Source organism: Orcinus orca, chromosome 5, assembly GCF_937001465.1.
Source record: "Orcinus orca chromosome 5, mOrcOrc1.1, whole genome shotgun sequence".
Taxonomy (NCBI): Eukaryota; Metazoa; Chordata; class Mammalia; order Artiodactyla; family Delphinidae; genus Orcinus; species Orcinus orca.
Genome location: NC_064563.1, coordinates 68893956 through 68911296, shown reverse-complemented (window position 1 = coordinate 68911296; position 17341 = coordinate 68893956). Strand labels below are relative to the sequence as shown.

The following is a 17341-nucleotide window of genomic DNA, read 5'->3' as shown; positions in this document are numbered from 1 at the left end:
CTGGCAATGCCCTGGGTGAAGTCCAGTCCACGTATCACTATGCACAGGGTGTAGGTTTTCTCTTCCCAAACCTGTACAAGAGCTTCTAAGGAAGCCACTGGGCCCAGCAGGGGCTCAGCTGAGTCTCACGAAACCTTTACACTTAGAGTCACAATTGAATTTGTTTAAAGACCCACATTTAGCTCTATGTGGTTTCCCTATGGAATCTCATAACAACACCTGGCACATACATGCCTGCGTAGAGCTGCTGAAACTTCACGGTATGACACCGTTCTCTTTAAAAAGCCATCTTCTCAATTAGAAACCACCTCTTTGTTTTCTATGGCTTTGTCACAGGCCAGATGCACAAAAGGCTGTCCTCTGCATGTGAGGAGGCTGGGAGCTGAACAAACAAAACCGGGCCCAGCTGCCGTCCAGAGGAGCTCTCCCTCTGGGAAGAAAATGAGCTGCTCAAAGGCACAATTTACCAAACCCACGGCTATTCCCCCAGGAACTTTGGGGTGCCAGGTGCTGTCTGGGTGCGATGGTGGGGACTCAGTTTGCCCAGAAACAGACACAAAACAGCTGGGATAACCAACTGGGACAAAAGATAGAGGAGACAGACTGCCAGCTTCCTAGGATACCAATATGAGAAAGGGCCATAATAGAAGGGCATCAGTCACATGTCAGTATCACAAGGAGCAAAGTCACGCGGCTGCCCGTGACCCGTGTTAAAGCAACAGGCTTGATGTTTAGTGCCACTTACAGGAAGAGAGGAAGGAGGGTCAGCGTGCCTGAAGAGGATGGGAAGGGCTTTCTTGAGAGTGGACTGGGCACCCTGGGAAGTCATCCACCCCCTCTCAGCCCTGGCAAAGGGACCACAGCCATCCAGAAGTGCAGGAAAACATGCTGTACCTCAGTGGAAAACTACGCATTGTCTGCAGCACTCCCTTCCTCTTTATCAGATTCTAATCCCGTGAGAGCTGTTTTGCAGCGCTTTGTAAGTTGTAGTGAACTACAGACACGCTTATTCAACCTTGCCCAGTAGAGTTTCAGTTAAATTCCCTCTTCCTCCTGCCCACCTCGTGACAAAAAACAGTTGCATTCCTTTATTCAGATTTTGTACTGTTTTGACTTTTCCTCTGAACCGGTTATAACATCTGCCTGGTTCCCTCCTCATATGAATAAAATAGACACTATGATAGTCATGAGCTTACTTTTTCCTGAAAATTATCCTTTAATTTTCTCCCTTCTGCTGGGCACCTCTGAAGCGTCCCCAAGCTGGCTGACATCCTTGCTGGGAGCCAAGATGCCCACTTGCCTGGGAAATGGGAGGGCACAGTGACTGCCCAGCAGACACAGGCAGGCCTTCACGCTGCACTAGTGACGACGGCCACCCTTTACACAGCCTTTGCTTCAGCATGAGGGCCTCTGAGTGACATGCTCCACGCTCAGTAATCTCACCGGATCCTACAAAGACCCAGCAGGGCAACTTTTCTTATTTCCCTTTACAAATAAGGGAACTGAGGCTCAGAAAGATAAGGCGACTTGCTCAAGTCACTCACGCAGTTAGGTACTGAGGGAGAAATTCGATCAAGGTCTGTCTCTTAATTCCCAGGCAACCTTACCTTGGCTTTATTTTCTTTCATTGAGGTATAGTTGGTGAACAGTATTATATGTTTCAGTCACAATATAGTGACTATGTTTAAAGGTTATACTCCACTTAAAGTTCTTATAAAATAAATTCTCTGTGCTGTACAATATATCCTTGTAGCTTTTTATTTTGTACCTAGTAGTTTTCTACCCCTTAATCCCCTGCCCCTATCTTGCCCCTCCCCACTGGTAACCACTAGTTTGTTCTTTGTATCTGTGAGTCTGTTTTTGTTGTTGTTGTTGCATTCACTAGTTTGTTGTATTTTTTAGATTCCACATACAAGTGCTATCAGACAATATTTATCTTCCTCTGACTTATTTCACTAGCATAATACCATCCAAGTCCATCCATGTTGTTGCAAATGGCAAAATTTCATTCTTTTTTACGGCTGAGTAATATTCCATTGTATACATGTACCACATCTTCTTTATCCATTCATCTGTTGATGGACACTTCGGTTTCTTCCATGTCTTGGCTATTGTAAATGGTACTGCAGTGAACATTGGGGTGCATGTGTCTTTTCTCAGCATTGTTTTTGTTTTGTTTGGATATATACCCAGGAGAGCAATTGCTAGAAATTAAAGTTTCAGAATCTTTGAGGATTGAGGGTTAGTTCTTCACTAAACACCTGGAAGAGATGCCCGAGAAGGGAGTAGCCTCCCGAATCCAGGAGAATTTCCAGGCCTCCTCTGTGCTCCCTCTCTTGCCTGCAGCTTCCTACTGATCTGCAGACCATACCACCCCTGAGCAAACAGCTGGATTTCTCTCTGAATCCACGCTCCCCAACCTCGAAGCGGCTAGCACGGCCTGGAGACCCTACTCCATTCCTCTGGTTTACTCTTTCCTCAATGACAATTTCAAACCTTCTTGGCTCAAACCTCCTCTACTGAAACCTCTCTTCCCCTCAGCCTCCCTATGAAAAGCCTCCTTTTCTCTGTACCCTACTTTGCAGAAAAAATTGAAGCCCCGTCATCCTTCCACTAGAGACGGCCTCCAGCTACTCCCCTGCATCCTTCTTCCTTTCTGACCCCTCCTGACCCCTCCTGCTGGGGTTAATCCTCCACTAGGCTTTGGATCCACCACTCCCACCACTGACTTAATTATCTCCTCTTTTAAGTATATTCAGTTTCTCTATCAACTGGTTTTCTCCTCATTGACTTAAATTTGTGTGTGTGACAAAATATGTATAACATAAAATGCACTCTTTTAACCATTTTTGAGTGTACAGTTCAGTGGCATTAAGTACATTCATGCTGTTATACAACCATCACCACCATTCATCTCTAGAACTCTTTCATCTTCTGAAACTGAAACTCTAGATCCATTAAACAAGTATTCCTCTTTCCTCTCAGGCCCTGGTAACCACCATTCTACTTCCTGTCTCTAGGAGCTTGACCACTCCAGGGACCTCATATAAGTGGAATCATACAGTGATTGTCCTTTTGTGACTGCCTTCCCATTGACTTTTTTTTTTGGCGGTACGCGGGCCTCTCACTGTTGTGGCCTCTCCCTCTGCGGAGCACAGGCTCTGGACGCGCAGGCTCAGCAGCCATGGCTCACGGGCCCAGCCGCTCCGCGGCATGTGGGATCTTCCCGGACTGGGGCACGAACCTGTGTCCCCTGCATCGGCAGGCGGACTCTCAACCACTGCGCCACCAGGGAAGCCCCCCATTGGCTTTTAAACATACTCAATTCTCTGCAATCTAAAAAATGAAAAGAACAAAAACTGGCCCTGGAACCCCCAACTCTCTATAGCTATTGCCCTATTTCTCTCTGCCCATTGGAGCCAGCCGTCTTGCAAGAACTCTCCACATTTTCCTCCCTCCCCACTCCTCCACACTCTCCAATCTGGCTTCACCACTCTCCCCAACGGCTGTCGCTGAGGCCAACGGTGGCCTCCATTTTGCTAAGGAGAGAACAATGCTTTTCAATCTTCATCTAAATTGGCCTCTCAGCAGCGTCTGATGGCTCTGACCTCCTTCTCGCCGCTCTCATTACCCAAACCCCCTGCATGGACTTTTCCTCTCTCTACACTCCCTCTAGTGCCCTCAATTGGTCCCACTGTTTCACTGCCACATAGATAGAGACAATTCACAAACCCTCATCTGCAGCCCAGACCTTTCCACTGAACTCCAGTCCCATCTCTATAACTGCCTACTGGACCTCTCTTCACAGACACGTAAAAGGCAGCTCAGATCAACCATATGCAGAACCACGTTTTTGATCCCTGCCCGCCCCTCTGACCCTACCCGCCCCTCACAACCCAAAACATCTGCCAGTACTCCTTCCCGTCTCAGTGACTAGCTGGCCAGTTACGCAAGCCAGAAACCCAGGCGCACCTGTGGCCCCCCTCCCTTCACCTCTCACGCCCAACCACACACTACAGCCTGGTGGCTGCACACTCTGAGTAGCTCTCAAATCCATTCTTTCCTCACAGTCCCCTTCATTTCCACTCTGGCGCAACTGCCAGCATTGCTAGTCCACACGATTGCAAGAGCCCCCTAAGTGTGTCTGTCCGTCCACCGCACCCACTGCACTGATCAGATGGAAGCCAGAGGGGTTTACAAAATGCAAGTCTGGCTATGCCTCAGAGAAGAAAACAGGCACCATGGCCTGGCTCCTCCTCACCCTCAGCCTCGTCCCTCTCTACATCCCCACCACCCAGACTCACCTCTTCCCGGGTCCTGGTGCGTCCCAGCTCCCTTCCACACAGGCCTCACCCACGCTGCTGCCTCTTCTCCCACTTCTCGCCGTCTACCCTTACTCCTCGGGCGCAGAGAAGAATCACCTCCTCACTTCCTCCTGACTTCCCTGCCTAGGGAAGATGCCCCTTTATGGGCTCTGGTAGCACCTTAACCCTCTCCTCTGTAGCTGTCTGTTGTAACTTCATATTTGTTTGTATGACTATTGGATGGTATCACGAGAACAGGGCTGAGTCTGTTTCGCTCACCAGCGTACCCCCCACGCCCACCTCAGCTCCGCACACATAAATATCAGAGCAGGTGACACTTATGCATAAGCGCCGGCCGCTAGATGCTTTGCGTGGATCTTCTCACTTACTCCTCACAGCAACCCTGTGAAGAGGTAGTTATTCTCCCCTCTCCCCTCTTTACAGAGGCATAAGGAGCTTAGGCGTGATCGTTTAGCTAAGAGAGGCAGAGCTGGTTTCAACGGCAGTCAGGCTAGCTGCAGTCTCTGTCCTCACCACTGTGCTCTGCGCAGCACCGTCCCTGTTTGTGTTAGGAAGCAAGGGTAAGTACACCTTTCTCCTGGGTATTTAGGTACCATCTTATACAGAAGCAGAAGTTAGGCATTTGCATTCCCTGGGGAGCCCTCCAGCTCCAGGTTTCTGTGACTGCGGCACAAGAAGGGACAGGAGAAAGAAGGGAGAGCTCATCCCAACCCCTCTGCCTGATCTAGACTCGCCAGAGTCTGAGCAGCCATGAAGCCCCAGCCTCGCCTCCCTCTGCGGTGCAGCACGAGTCCAGACCCCACCCCCACCCTGCCAGGGCTGTTTGAGTGCCCCCTCGTCTCCTGTGCAGCTCTGTCCTGCCAATCCCACTGTTTGGATGCCTTCCTAGTACTGTTTCTCTAGATCCTGCCCATCTCTCAAAGTCTAGCTCAAGTACCACTTGCTCCAGAGACTCTTGCCGACGAATCTATTTTTTTTAACCTGCCCTCTTATAGTTTATCATAAAAGTAATGTAGGGCTTCCCTGGTGGCGCAGTGGTTGAGAGTCCGCCTGCCGATGCAGGGGACACGGGTTCGTGCCCCGGTCTGGGAAGATCCCACATGCCGCGGAGCAGCTGGGCCCGTGAGCCATGGCCGCTGAGCCTGCATGTCCGGAGCCTGTGCTCCCCAACGGGAGAGGCCACAACAGCGAGAGGCCCACGTAACGCAAAAAAAAAAAAAAAAAAGTAATGTAAAACCCCCAAACGTAAGGTTGAACAGAAACAGGTGTTAGAAGCACAGAGAGGCTGCTGGAGGATGTTACAGTGTTAGAAAGTGACAACATCATCATCATCCAAATAATAATAGAAGGATTAGAAGAATCGAAAACAAGATGGTGGCCTCTTGCAAAGGAGTTAAGTCCCATCACGAAAAGGTTCCTAGGACTGTGGGCCTCAGATGGAAAGCAGGCCATGCAGGAAGCAGCTTCTGCCCAGGTGGTGAGTTCCTGAAGGTCAGGCAGTGAAGAGATTGCTGGGAGAAACAGGGAAGTGGAGGCCTGGCAGAGGGGAAGAGAAATGCATATTCTGCTGGGACGGTGCTGAAAGGGCACTTAGGGTCACTTCCAGGACCCAGTCCACACCCACGAGCCCTAGAAAGTGTACAGAGTCTACACACTGGCATAAAGCCCCCCAAGGCTTACACGTATACTCAGAAAAAAGACAAACATTGGTGGTCGGGAGTGAGGTGAATGGGTTTATAGCCCTATCATGCTATTTTTGATATATGTGCAATCCAGCTTTTTCCACTAATTCAATCCATTAGCAGAACTCTGTGGCAAGAGTACTTCTCAAGTTCCCATTAGTATAGAGAAATCAGCATATGCTACCTGGAAATACTTCAGGAAATGAATAGTCTAGGGGGATTCATGAGGTAATACCTGAATTGTAATGCTGTATTACACATAAATTACACTGTGATGCTGTCTTATAATACTTGGATAAGGTTTTACAGCATATGAAGCACACCCACGTTCATTGCTTCATTTACTTTTCACGACAGTCCTCTCTCTCCCTGGATATCCTCTGTTTTCCCTTGGGCAACACTCTGGATGTGACCTGCGGCCACAGGGACAGCAGAACTCGGCTTTCTCTGGACACTGGACACCTCCAGTAATGCAGACTAATGCCACAGGGGCTTTCCCATGACCAAAGTACCAGGCTGGATCATGGAATCACTGTCTTTTTCTCCATGAGGAATCCGGGACGCAGGAAGGGCAAGGGACTTAATTAAGCCGGTGGCTTTGATGTGCTCCTAGTAAATACATTCTACTTCAGAGCCCATGGATTTTCTCGTGTATTCCTCACAACAACCCTGTGAGGAAAGTACTGTTATTCTCCCCTCTTTACAGATGAGTAAACAGAGGCATGAGTAACTTAGGCATGATCTTTTAGCTAAGAGAGGCAAAGCTGGTTTAGATGGCAGGCAAGCTAACTGCAGAGTCTCTGTACTGACCACTGCACTCTACTCAGCGCCGTCCATGACTGTGTTAGGAAGGAAACTTCTCTCACTATACTTCTGCACAGAAGAAATTTTACCTGAGAGTTCATCAGGCGAATGGTGGTTCTCGTGCCCACATCTTGTTGGAAGTTGGCTGTGGGTGCCCCATTAAACCTCAGGACTGCATCGTGATCATCTATAAACCACAAGGAAACAGAACACATCAGCAGTGATGACGATGCGAGCGTCAGCAATATGCAGAGAGCAGTCTGGAGAGAGAGAGGGCGGGGGGGCGGGGCAAGAGAATAATACATCCTAATCTTTATCTCATCCTGGTACACAGGGGACAACGATCATATTTGTACAGTGCAATCAGGTAAAGTTCACAGACAGAGGTGACCAACTCTCTGCCCAACCACTGCGAAGGCTAAAGAGGTACATATGGTGGTGTTCCTGAAATCCACTCGATGATGCCAGTGTGCCCGGGCACAGGGGCAACGTGGACAGGGCCAGTGCACTACTCATAGTGGAATCACTATTCCAGTTACCAAAGGAGCAAATCAGATTCTCTTGGTATTACCAGTAGGTCATACTTCTATCCCTGTCAGAAAAATGAGGATCCTACCATAAGCTTGGTCTAACCCACAAGTGCAAAGTACCCCATGGCATTCTGAAAAGCTTGCAGTGCACAGCAAATGAAAGAGATTCACTATGGCACCCAAGACAGCTCCTGAAGTGTCCCATTTAGGAACACGAGCCCCAGGAAGGGTCACAAACCTGGGTGGTGGCAGAGGTGGAAAAGAGGTCATAGAGCTAAACTAAACCCCATATATTCTATTAAAAATTTAAAAAGCTCTTTGTCAGAAACAATGTCTCAAATCCAGCCAAGATCAAACAGACAATCTTTTTAAAGATCTACTCACTCCCCAGCTCTGGTTCTCTGTCCTTCTAGCTGTTTAAGCAGGGTTTGGAAGACTTGGAGAAGATTCTCTGCCTGGCAATGACCAATCTGATGGGGGAGGGAACTGATGACTTCTAAGATCCACCCTAACCCTGAGCCTCTGTGATCCTGTGAGAGCTCATCTCAAGCTTATTTGATCAAACAAGCTTCGGTTCACCACTGAAATCTGCACAAGATCTGGAGGTCAGCCCAAACCTCTGTTGTTCTGTTTCTCTCTGTGCGGGTTTATTTTGGGTGGTTCTTCATGCACAAAGGTGGCATCAGGAGAAGAGGGGCAGGAGTGGATTTTGGCTCAATGTAAGAGGACCTAACGGAAAATACCCACAGAATTAAGGGAAGAAGGCCTCCCTCTTTATTTCAATTCTAACGTATATACCAAACCTCAGGAATCTAGACATCTCATTCACAAAAACAACCCTATCCTCAATCCCAGGACAAAATTTTTATCAAAATGGTTTAAAAGTTACATGAGATGCCCATAGTCCAAACATTATCAGATAACAGGACAGGCACACAGAACCGCAAATCGAGCGCGAAGTTTATCTTTACACAACTCGGATTGCAACAAGTTTTGTCAGAATCAGTCACTGATTTCAAAAGTGACCAGCAGTAACCACACTAGAAATGTTGATTTATCAGAAACTCCACTTGGTCAACTTTCCCATTTCACAGGTGAAAAAACCTGAGAGTCCCAGCAGACAAAAATGACAAGCTCAAATGGAGTCATTGAGGGTCGAAATAAAAGGACTATTTACAAAGTTGTAGGTCGAGTTTAACAAGGTAGAGATGAACAAGGAAAGGGACCATACCCCAGGCTTGGCCACAGCAGGGAACCAATCCCACCCCTACACCTAAGGCAGCAGGAGGAGCAGAGACCCCCCCCTGAGGAAGCCCACCTGGTGGGAACTGCGAAGGGAATCATTACCCCAGCCTCTCCTCCTCCCCTCTGACTTCCAGGCCTGGAGGGAAAAGGGGAGACACAGACAGGGCTGCCTGAAAGGGGCTGAAACTTACAGTCAAAGGAGAGAAGGAGCCTGTGGTTACAGGTTCCTTCTGCAAGGGCGGGGACGAGGGGGACAGACACCCTGGCCTCACTCTCCTTCTTCTTCTCAGTTTTGTACCAGCGTTACTACTGTCCAGTCCCAAATCAAAGCCAGAGAGCAAGGACATCCAGTTGACACAGTCCAAATTTCTATTTCCCCGGGCACAGAGTCATAGGAAATCATGGAGAGCGAATTTGCGGGGGCAGATGGAGAACGCCCAGCACAGGAGGCTTGAGATAGGTCCTTGGTGTTGACCATGAGAAAGGAGGATGCTTTTATTCCTTCAGTAAATACTGATAAACCTCGTACTCTCTGCCAGACACAGTTCTAGGTGCTGGAGACAATGGTTGTGAGCATGAAATCAAGGTCCTTGCCCTTAAAGACCTCGAGATCTACTGCAAGGAGGCAGACAATAGATAAGCACAACAACCCACATTCGAGATAATTACAGATTGTGATTAATACTATGGCACAAAATAACCACCTATAATGGAAAAGAATCTGAAAAAGAATACACACACACATATATATATATACACACGTATAACTGAATCACTTTGCTGTACATCTGAAACGTTGTAAATCAACTATACTTCCATAAAAAAATAAAAATTAACAAAAAATACTATGACACGAATAAACTGAGCTGTGTAACAGAGACCCCGAGGGAATCTCCTTTAGATAGAGGGATTGTTCAGGGACTGCGTCTGAGCTGAGACCCACAGGGCATGGGAAGGGCCCAGGAAAGTAAATTCCAACCGAAGGACACAGCAGTGTCAAGACCCCAAGGAGGGTAAGGACTTGGCTGGGGACAAGTGAGTGAAGGAAAGAAAAAATAAAAAGTGCAATGAAAGAGGTTGGCAGGAAGAAGATCATGCAGGCTGTGGAGGCCAGGTATGAAGTTTGGATTTTATTCTAAGATTTTTAAATCAAAGAAGAGAACTTTAAAACAGACCACTAAATTTGAGCTTATAAAAAAAGGGATCAGATCCTTGTTTGCCAAACTGTCCTTTGCTATTGCTACTGAAAACTAAGACTTTCAACCTCAAATAGGTCTCCAGGAAATCCCTAGGAAAAATCCACAGCTACTGGGATCCCAGAAAACAAGCCTTGAAGGGGGAAGGCTGTAGAAAACAGGGGCCTCCACTTCTCTGTAACTTAGAATTAGCAGAAAAAGATGCAAATTAGAAAAGGAAGAAATAAATGCACCACGACATGCACATGATATAACTGCATGCCTAGAAAATTCAATAGAATCAGCTTGTTAGTAAATTCATAAATACATCAAAATCTACTGTGTCCAGGTATAAGAACTCTAAATAGCTAGAAATTGTGGTGAAAGAAATTTTATCATTATTTGGACCAAACATTTCTTATATTTTCCAGTCAGCTTAATGAATCATATAACCATGTATGGAAGACTACATTCTGATTCTGGTCAGGAAAACTAGATATGATACAGATCAGGTTTGGCAAACTATGGCCCACAGGCCAAATCTGACCTGCCTTGTTTTTGTAAATAAAGTTTTATTGGAACTTAGCCAGGCACATTCATTTATTACAGTGTAGGGTTGATTTTACACTAAAATAGCAGAGTCATTGTAAGAGACACTGTATGTCCTCAAAAGCAAAAATATTTACTATCTGGCCCTTTATAGGAAAAGTTTGCTCACCCCTGATAGAAACAATCATGCTCTCTGAGCTGCTCAACCCAGTCTTCACTCTGCCCAAGAACTCCATCTGCCCCCAAATATGCCCAAATTCCATCCCCCGCCCTTGCCTTCCATCATATGGTACATGCCTACTTCTCTTCCAGCCCTTCTCACTGGCCCTTCAGAATTTGTATTTATTTATCTATCTATCTATCTATCTTGTCCCTGTTCTTTCCTTGTCCTTCAAATGTAAACTTTTTTTCTATGTTTTCTCATCAGTCCTCTTCCCTGGACTACAACTATCACCTTGATACAAATGACTCCTAAATCTGATCTCCCACCTTGACACTTTTTCCTGGAAGAAAATACCCAACTGCATAGATATCTATGAAGGGAAATCCACAAACACTTCAGACTCAGCACATCCAAGACGGAACCTGTCCTCCTCCAGGAGCATGCTCCCCTGTGATACAATATAGCCTGCTCCCAAGCCAGAGACCCTGGCTCCTGCCTCTCACTCGAGGTCATTTCTAGTTAGAACCGAGTTCTGTCTCTTCTACCTCATGATGCCTCTCATGTCAGACCATTTCAACCCACCTCCACTACCACTGTTCAACAGGCCTGGCGCATCTCACTTGGATATGACGATAGTCCCTAACAGCAGAGAGGCTATACGGCAGTCCCCATGGGGAAGGGGACTCAGAGAAATGAGAAATCTCTCCAAAACACACATGATCCCATCACTCGCTTGCTCAAAAACCTTCTAGGGCTCTTTGTGGCTTAAAGAATGAAAGCCAAAGTCCTTAAGACCATCAACGTTCTCTAAGAACTTACCCCCGGCTACCTTTCTGACCTCATTGCTCAGCCCTCTTCACCTTGTGGGGCCCTACGGCCCAGGCAAACAGGATTATCTGTGATGCTTAAACATACTCTGCACGTTTTTCCATACAGCCTTTGCTTCTTGCTTTTGCCTCAGTTCAGAACGCTCTTCTCCTCTCTTCCAGGGGAGCAAGTCAGGAAGAGTATCAAGGGATTATTTTAACCTGGAAAGGGATTCATTCATTATTATAAAGCTACAATCACCATGAGGCGCAAGAGCAGAGATGAGGCTAAGTGTGGGCCCCTTGGACTCAAACACCCCAGTTTCAAGTCCCAGTCTACCGTTAACCAGCTGCGTAACCTCTCTGAGTGTCCGCACTTAGCTCCTGAGTAAAATGGGAGCAATAATCGTACCTACCGCGTGGGATTACTGGGAGGATTAAAAGAGCAAGGCTTGTTATACACACAGCAGGTACACCATACATGTTACCCCTATTCATTCTAATATTTTTAAAATGTGCTACTGCTTGAAATGAATAGTCAAACAAACCTAAGATACCTTACATGTATGCGTATCAAAAACAATTGAAAATGACTGTGCCCACCATTGGCTGGTTTGTGGGGCTGCCGGAGACACAACACATTGTTACAGTCCCTCTGGTAAACAATTTTGTAACGGACCAAAAAAAAAGAGCCATAAAACATATCTTACTTTGGTCTTCTACCGCCACTCCTGAGGATATCTCCCCTCTGGAGGGCAGCAGTAGTCACTTAAGTTGTCTTCCCCACAACCTCCTTAGCAGTACTATTTATAAGAGCAAACAGTTTGAAACCATTTGATATGTTCAACAGTTGGGACTAAGCTGGACAAATTCCAGGTGTAGTGGGAAGGCTGGGGCCTGTGGAGCTCAGAGGCCTTTTAACAAAGGGCCTTTCCTTTCCCTCTCCTCTTTGTATTCTAAGCTCCTCTCTGGTATTGTCGATGAGTCCATGGCTGAATAAAAGAATACATGAATGAATTCCTTAAAATTTTTGTTAGACTAAATGCCCAAAGGAAATAACCCTATAAAAGGCAGAACATTTGAAGTGTAGCATGCAATTTTTGTTAGATCTCAGGATCAAAATCCTTCCATGGAAATACATATTTGAAATTATAACTCCAGTCTATAGAGAAAGGTTATTTTAATGAATGTTTAGTTAAATCCATAAAACTCCAACGTTTTATGGAGTGCATAAAAATAAAGATTATAGTTCCAATTCATGGGAGTATTAAGCTCTGCCTGAAACTGCAACATGATTCCGGCCAGGCAGACTATGACGACTTGGGAAGAAAGAAAGAAATGTAGTTCCATTATGGATGAACAGAAACCAATTACTTTTAGTTTCTAGAAAACGAAGTCCAAAAGAAACCAGAAAAGCAGAAGCAGAAGCAGAAGCAGAAGCAGAAGTTGGGGTGGGACTGGTTATCCTGGCAGCTCGTCTTCCAAAGTGCTGCCTATTTGGAGAGTTATGAAATATGATCTCACCACTTCTTCCTGCTCTAGAGAATCCAATTTGCTTCTCCTTTTCTTCTTTTGAGAGCCTGTGCTTGGTTTCAGACCATTTTTCCTGGCAGTCATATGAAGGAAATAAAAACGGAGACACATGACCTCACCTGCTCCAGTACCTTCCAGAGCCTGACAGAAGAGCTAGGCTTCCTGTGCTTTGCTTTCTTTAGCCTGATTCATTTCGCAGTCAAGGAAAACACATTCTCTCAAAATAAGGGAACTAAGGGGCTTTAGGCAGATCCATAGCTCTGTGTTGGACACATGTTTACAAATCTGGATAAACTTTCTGTCTTTTCTTTTGTTTATCTTTACTGAAGTATAGTTGATTTACAATGTTGTGTTCGTTTCAGGTGTACAGCACAGTGATTCAGTGAATCTTTTTCATATTCTTTTCCCTTATAGGTTATTACAAAATATTTAGTATAGTTCCCTGTGCTATACAGGAGGTCCTTGTTGGTTATCTGTTTTCTATATAATAGTGTATATATGTTAATCCCAAGCTCCTAATTTATCCCTAAATCTTTATTAACTGTGAAGAATTTCAAGAAAAGCAAATTGATATATTCTGACCAGTGGTTTTTAACCTTTTTTGGGTCACAACTGAAAGCTATGGACACTCTCTTTGGAAAAATGCAGACTGATTTACACATATACACACACGTTATACACTCCTAATCAGCACACATTTTTGCACATGACTTTAGGGATTCATGGACCTTCCTGAAGTTGGTCCAGAGTCCCCAATTAATTCTTTTCAAAGAGAAAAACTAAAAATTACCCAGGTAGTTGAGGCCAAAAGAGACAATTAGTCGTTAATTAATCAGTAAATTACAGAATTTCAGGACCTGAAGGAAAAGTAGAGATCTATGCTTTAAATATTTTAAAATGTCAATGTAGTGTTTTGCTTATTGGTAGCAGTGGAACTTTCTTTTCAAACAAAATCTTCTGTGGAACACCAATATTTAAGACAGATCAAAATAAAGCCATTCTAGTTGATAAAGGTGCTGGAAGACTGGATCCCCACCCTCTCCACTGCCCCCGTGCCACCTCTAACTCATGAAGGACAGTTGAGTAACACCGATCTGGGCCCGCTCCACCAGTCGGTGGAGCCACACTGGGACTCCTAGTCTCCAGTACTGTCTACATGCCCAGACGCTCCAAGTGAGTGAGCACTGGCTGCTCAGATAACAGTCTTAACACCCCAGAACCCACCTATTTCTTGACCCAGTTGGGAGGACTTCAGAGATCCCGCTGATGAGACGACAGCACACCTGCCCCACGGCCCAGCCTTGGTCCTAATGTTCTCCTTAGGCAGGTAACCCTCCCATTCAGAGGTGTTGAAGGGAAAATCTGTGGCCTCTACCATTGAAACGTTCACGTGGTCCCGAAGGTGGCAAAGCAGGGCCTCTGCACTGAACTTAACACCGGGCCCTGGCCCCTTGTAGGACACTTTGTACTTGTTCATGCTCAGATAATTCTTCCAGATCTTTTGCAGCCTGGGGATAAGGTTTTTGGTGGAGCTGTCCTTGTTCCACACTTGGAAGGTAGCCTCCGGCTTGGCCTTGGGACCACTGAGGGCCTGGCTGCCCCTCTGGGGGTTGTGGGTGCCGCTTGAAGACACAGACTGGGAACCAGACCTCAACACCTGGAATTCCTTGGTTTGCAGTTTAAGGGACTCATAGTAACTCCCTTTCTTCTTTTCCTTCCATACACAGATGATTGCAAACAGGAGAAAGACCAGCACACAGCAGCTGAATTTTTTCTTCAAGTTAGTGTGAATCATAATGAAAGACATGTTCAAGGAAGCCACGCTGTCCTGAGCAGGAAAACAGGCCTAAAAAAAAAGTGAGACAAGGCAGAAAATGATGTAAAGTATATCTAAAAGTAATGATGGGCTGAGCAATGGCTTTAGAGTGACAAGAATTGAATTCCAGTCCAGGTCTATCTCCCACCAGGTCTGCAACCTTCAGCAAGTCTTAAAAAAAAAAAAAAAAATCACCCTCAGTTTGGGCTTGTAATGTAGAAAGCAGTGCTCAGACACTCCCGTCTTCCTCTCCGAGCTGTGAGCACTCTATGGACTCGCCCACCACTCCTTTGTACTCCCTGAACCTTAGTTTCCTGTCGTCTTGGTCTAGCTCCCTGACTGCTCTCTGAGCTTCTTGAGGTCAGGAATCACGTTTTACACATTCGGTTTGTAGGGCCTTACACTATTTGTTCAGGGAAGGGATACATGCTTGAAAAACTAAAAGAAAAAGGCAGAGCAGGCTGAGGGGTCTACATCACAAGAAGCCAAACTCCCTAAAAAGACCCAGCCTCCTTTTAAAATTGCCAGAAAGAGACCTCTCGCCATAGACAGTGGCATAGGTTTGTGATGCATCTCTCTAAGGCAGGGGTCCCCAACCCCCGGGCCGAGGACCGCTACTAGGAACCGGCCACACAGCAGGAGGTGAGTGGTGGGCAAGCGAGCAAAACTTCATCTGCTGCTCCCCATTGCTCCCCGTGGCTCGCATTACCGCCTGAACCAACCATCCCCCCACACCCCGCCCTCCCCCTCCCATCCATGGAAAAATTGTCTTCCACGAAACCGGTCCCTGGTGCCAGAAAGGTCAGGGACCACTGCTCTAAGGGCTCTGGTGCTAGACTCCTGCGTGAGAAGAAAGCCAAGGGTCAGCTTCACAATAAAACATTCAGGTTTATGGAGTTCTGCATGAGTACTAGCAAGTGGCAGGAAACTGACTGACCTCACGGTGGAAGATGGGAACTCCTGATAAAATAGCAGATATGTGACCAATTAAGGAAATGAAAATAAAAATGCATTAAGCACACAAGAGGTTATTTCATTCAATTTCATCCTAAACTGGGGGCACTGTGATGTACAACTTCAGTGAGCGCTGTGTTTATAATAATCTAATATGAAGGGCATCTCCTGAGCTGTGCAGAAAGGCCCTGACCGTTACCACCCGTGAAGGTGCTATAATCTCGATTTTTATAGCTAAGCCACCTGAGGCTCTGAGAAATTAAGAGAAATGCCTAGGATCACAGAGCTGAGTGAATGGTAGCACTGAGATTCAAATCCAAGTGCACTTGATTCCCTAATCCATGACCCCTTTCACTGTATTATGTACACAACTGCTGAAAGTTCTGGAAAAGGGATTTCACTAAGCAAATAGAGCCTGAACAGGCCCTTTTATATCTGGGTAAAGACCTACTTAGTTTTCCCAGAATTTATTGTGAAACTGAACGGAAAATGGAAGTACTTTGAACTCAAACAATGTCTGTATCTTCTGGAAAACATTAAATTCTTCCCCAAGTATCTAGGTTTATTTACCGTAATGAGTCTAAGCAATCGCCCCCAGGGTTTTGCTAACTGATTAGGAATCTCTACAACAGTAATTAATACAACACTGTAAATCAACTATACTTCAGTTAAAAAAAATTCAGGAAAATAAAAATCTATAGCCCATATCAATGAAGCCTGCTCCTAAGGATATCAGGGATAAAGTGGTAGGAGTACTGAACTGGGTGTCACAAAACCTGGCTTCTTGTCCCCATTCTTGGTGACCCTAGGCAAGCCTCTTCACCTCTCTGCACCTAAGTTTCTGTGTAGTAACCACCTCTGCCCTGTCTCATTCACTGAGTGCTGGGAAGACCAAACGAGAATGGTGTTCATGGGCTTTGAACTAGGTAAATGTAAAGGCACAGAAGGTTAGAGCAGCCCCTAGGCATGAGGGCCACGTTGAGGCAATGTGGGACAGCAAACGATGGTGGAGTGGAGCACTGGCCATGGCTCATCAACCTGAACTTCAGGTCCTTCATCAAGTATAACTAAAGTATAATTATAATTGAAGTATAGTGCAGTTATAATATTAGTTACAGGTGTGAAACTTAGTGATTCAATGTTTTTATAGATTATGTCCCACCATTACAATATTATTGACTATAATCTCTGTGCAGTACATTACATCCCTGTGACTTATTGATTTTATAACTGGTAATTTGTACCTCAAATATCCTTTACCTATTTCTCCTATCCCCGCCATTGCCCTTCCCTCTGGCAACCACTAGATTGTTCTCTGTATCTGTGAGTCTGTTTCTGTTTTGTTTGGTTGGTTTTTTGGATTCCACATATAAGTGAAAACACACAGTATTTGTCTTTCTCTGTCTGACTTATTTCACTTAGCATAATACGCCTTAGGCCCATCCATATCTCAAAATGCAAGATTTCATTCCTTTTTATGGCTGAGTAATATTCATTGTGTGTGTATATGTATGTATATATCACATATTCTTTATCCATTCACTCAGGATGCTTCCATATCTTGGCAGTTGCAAATTATAAATAATTCTACAGTGAACGGTGGAGTGCATAAATCTTTTGAATTAGTGTTTTTGTTTTCTAGGATAAATACCCAGGAGTGGAATTGCTGGATTGTATGGTGGCCCTATTTTTAATTTTTTAAGAAAACTCCATACTGTTTTCTGTAGTGGATGCACAAATTTACATCCCCACCAACAGT

The 17341-nt window shown here is 45.6% G+C and overlaps 1 protein-coding gene across 4 annotated transcripts in view; it reads right to left on the bottom strand.

The window, feature by feature from the left end:
- ST6GAL1 (ST6 beta-galactoside alpha-2,6-sialyltransferase 1) overlaps positions 1 to 17341 on the bottom strand; it is a 159212-nt gene that overhangs the window by 38488 nt on the left and 103383 nt on the right. For 3 of the 4 annotated variants that reach the window (XM_049710235.1, XM_049710236.1, XM_049710234.1), the window contains exons 4-5: positions 14037 to 14658; positions 6901 to 6998 (exon numbers count right to left, since the gene is read on the bottom strand). In XM_049710235.1, coding sequence (XP_049566192.1) covers positions 6901 to 6998; positions 14037 to 14619 — 681 coding nt within the window. In that variant the 5' untranslated portion in view covers positions 14620 to 14658. The remainder of the gene's footprint in view (positions 1 to 6900; positions 6999 to 14036; positions 14659 to 17341) is intronic. The other variant, XM_049710237.1, reaches the window with a different exon arrangement.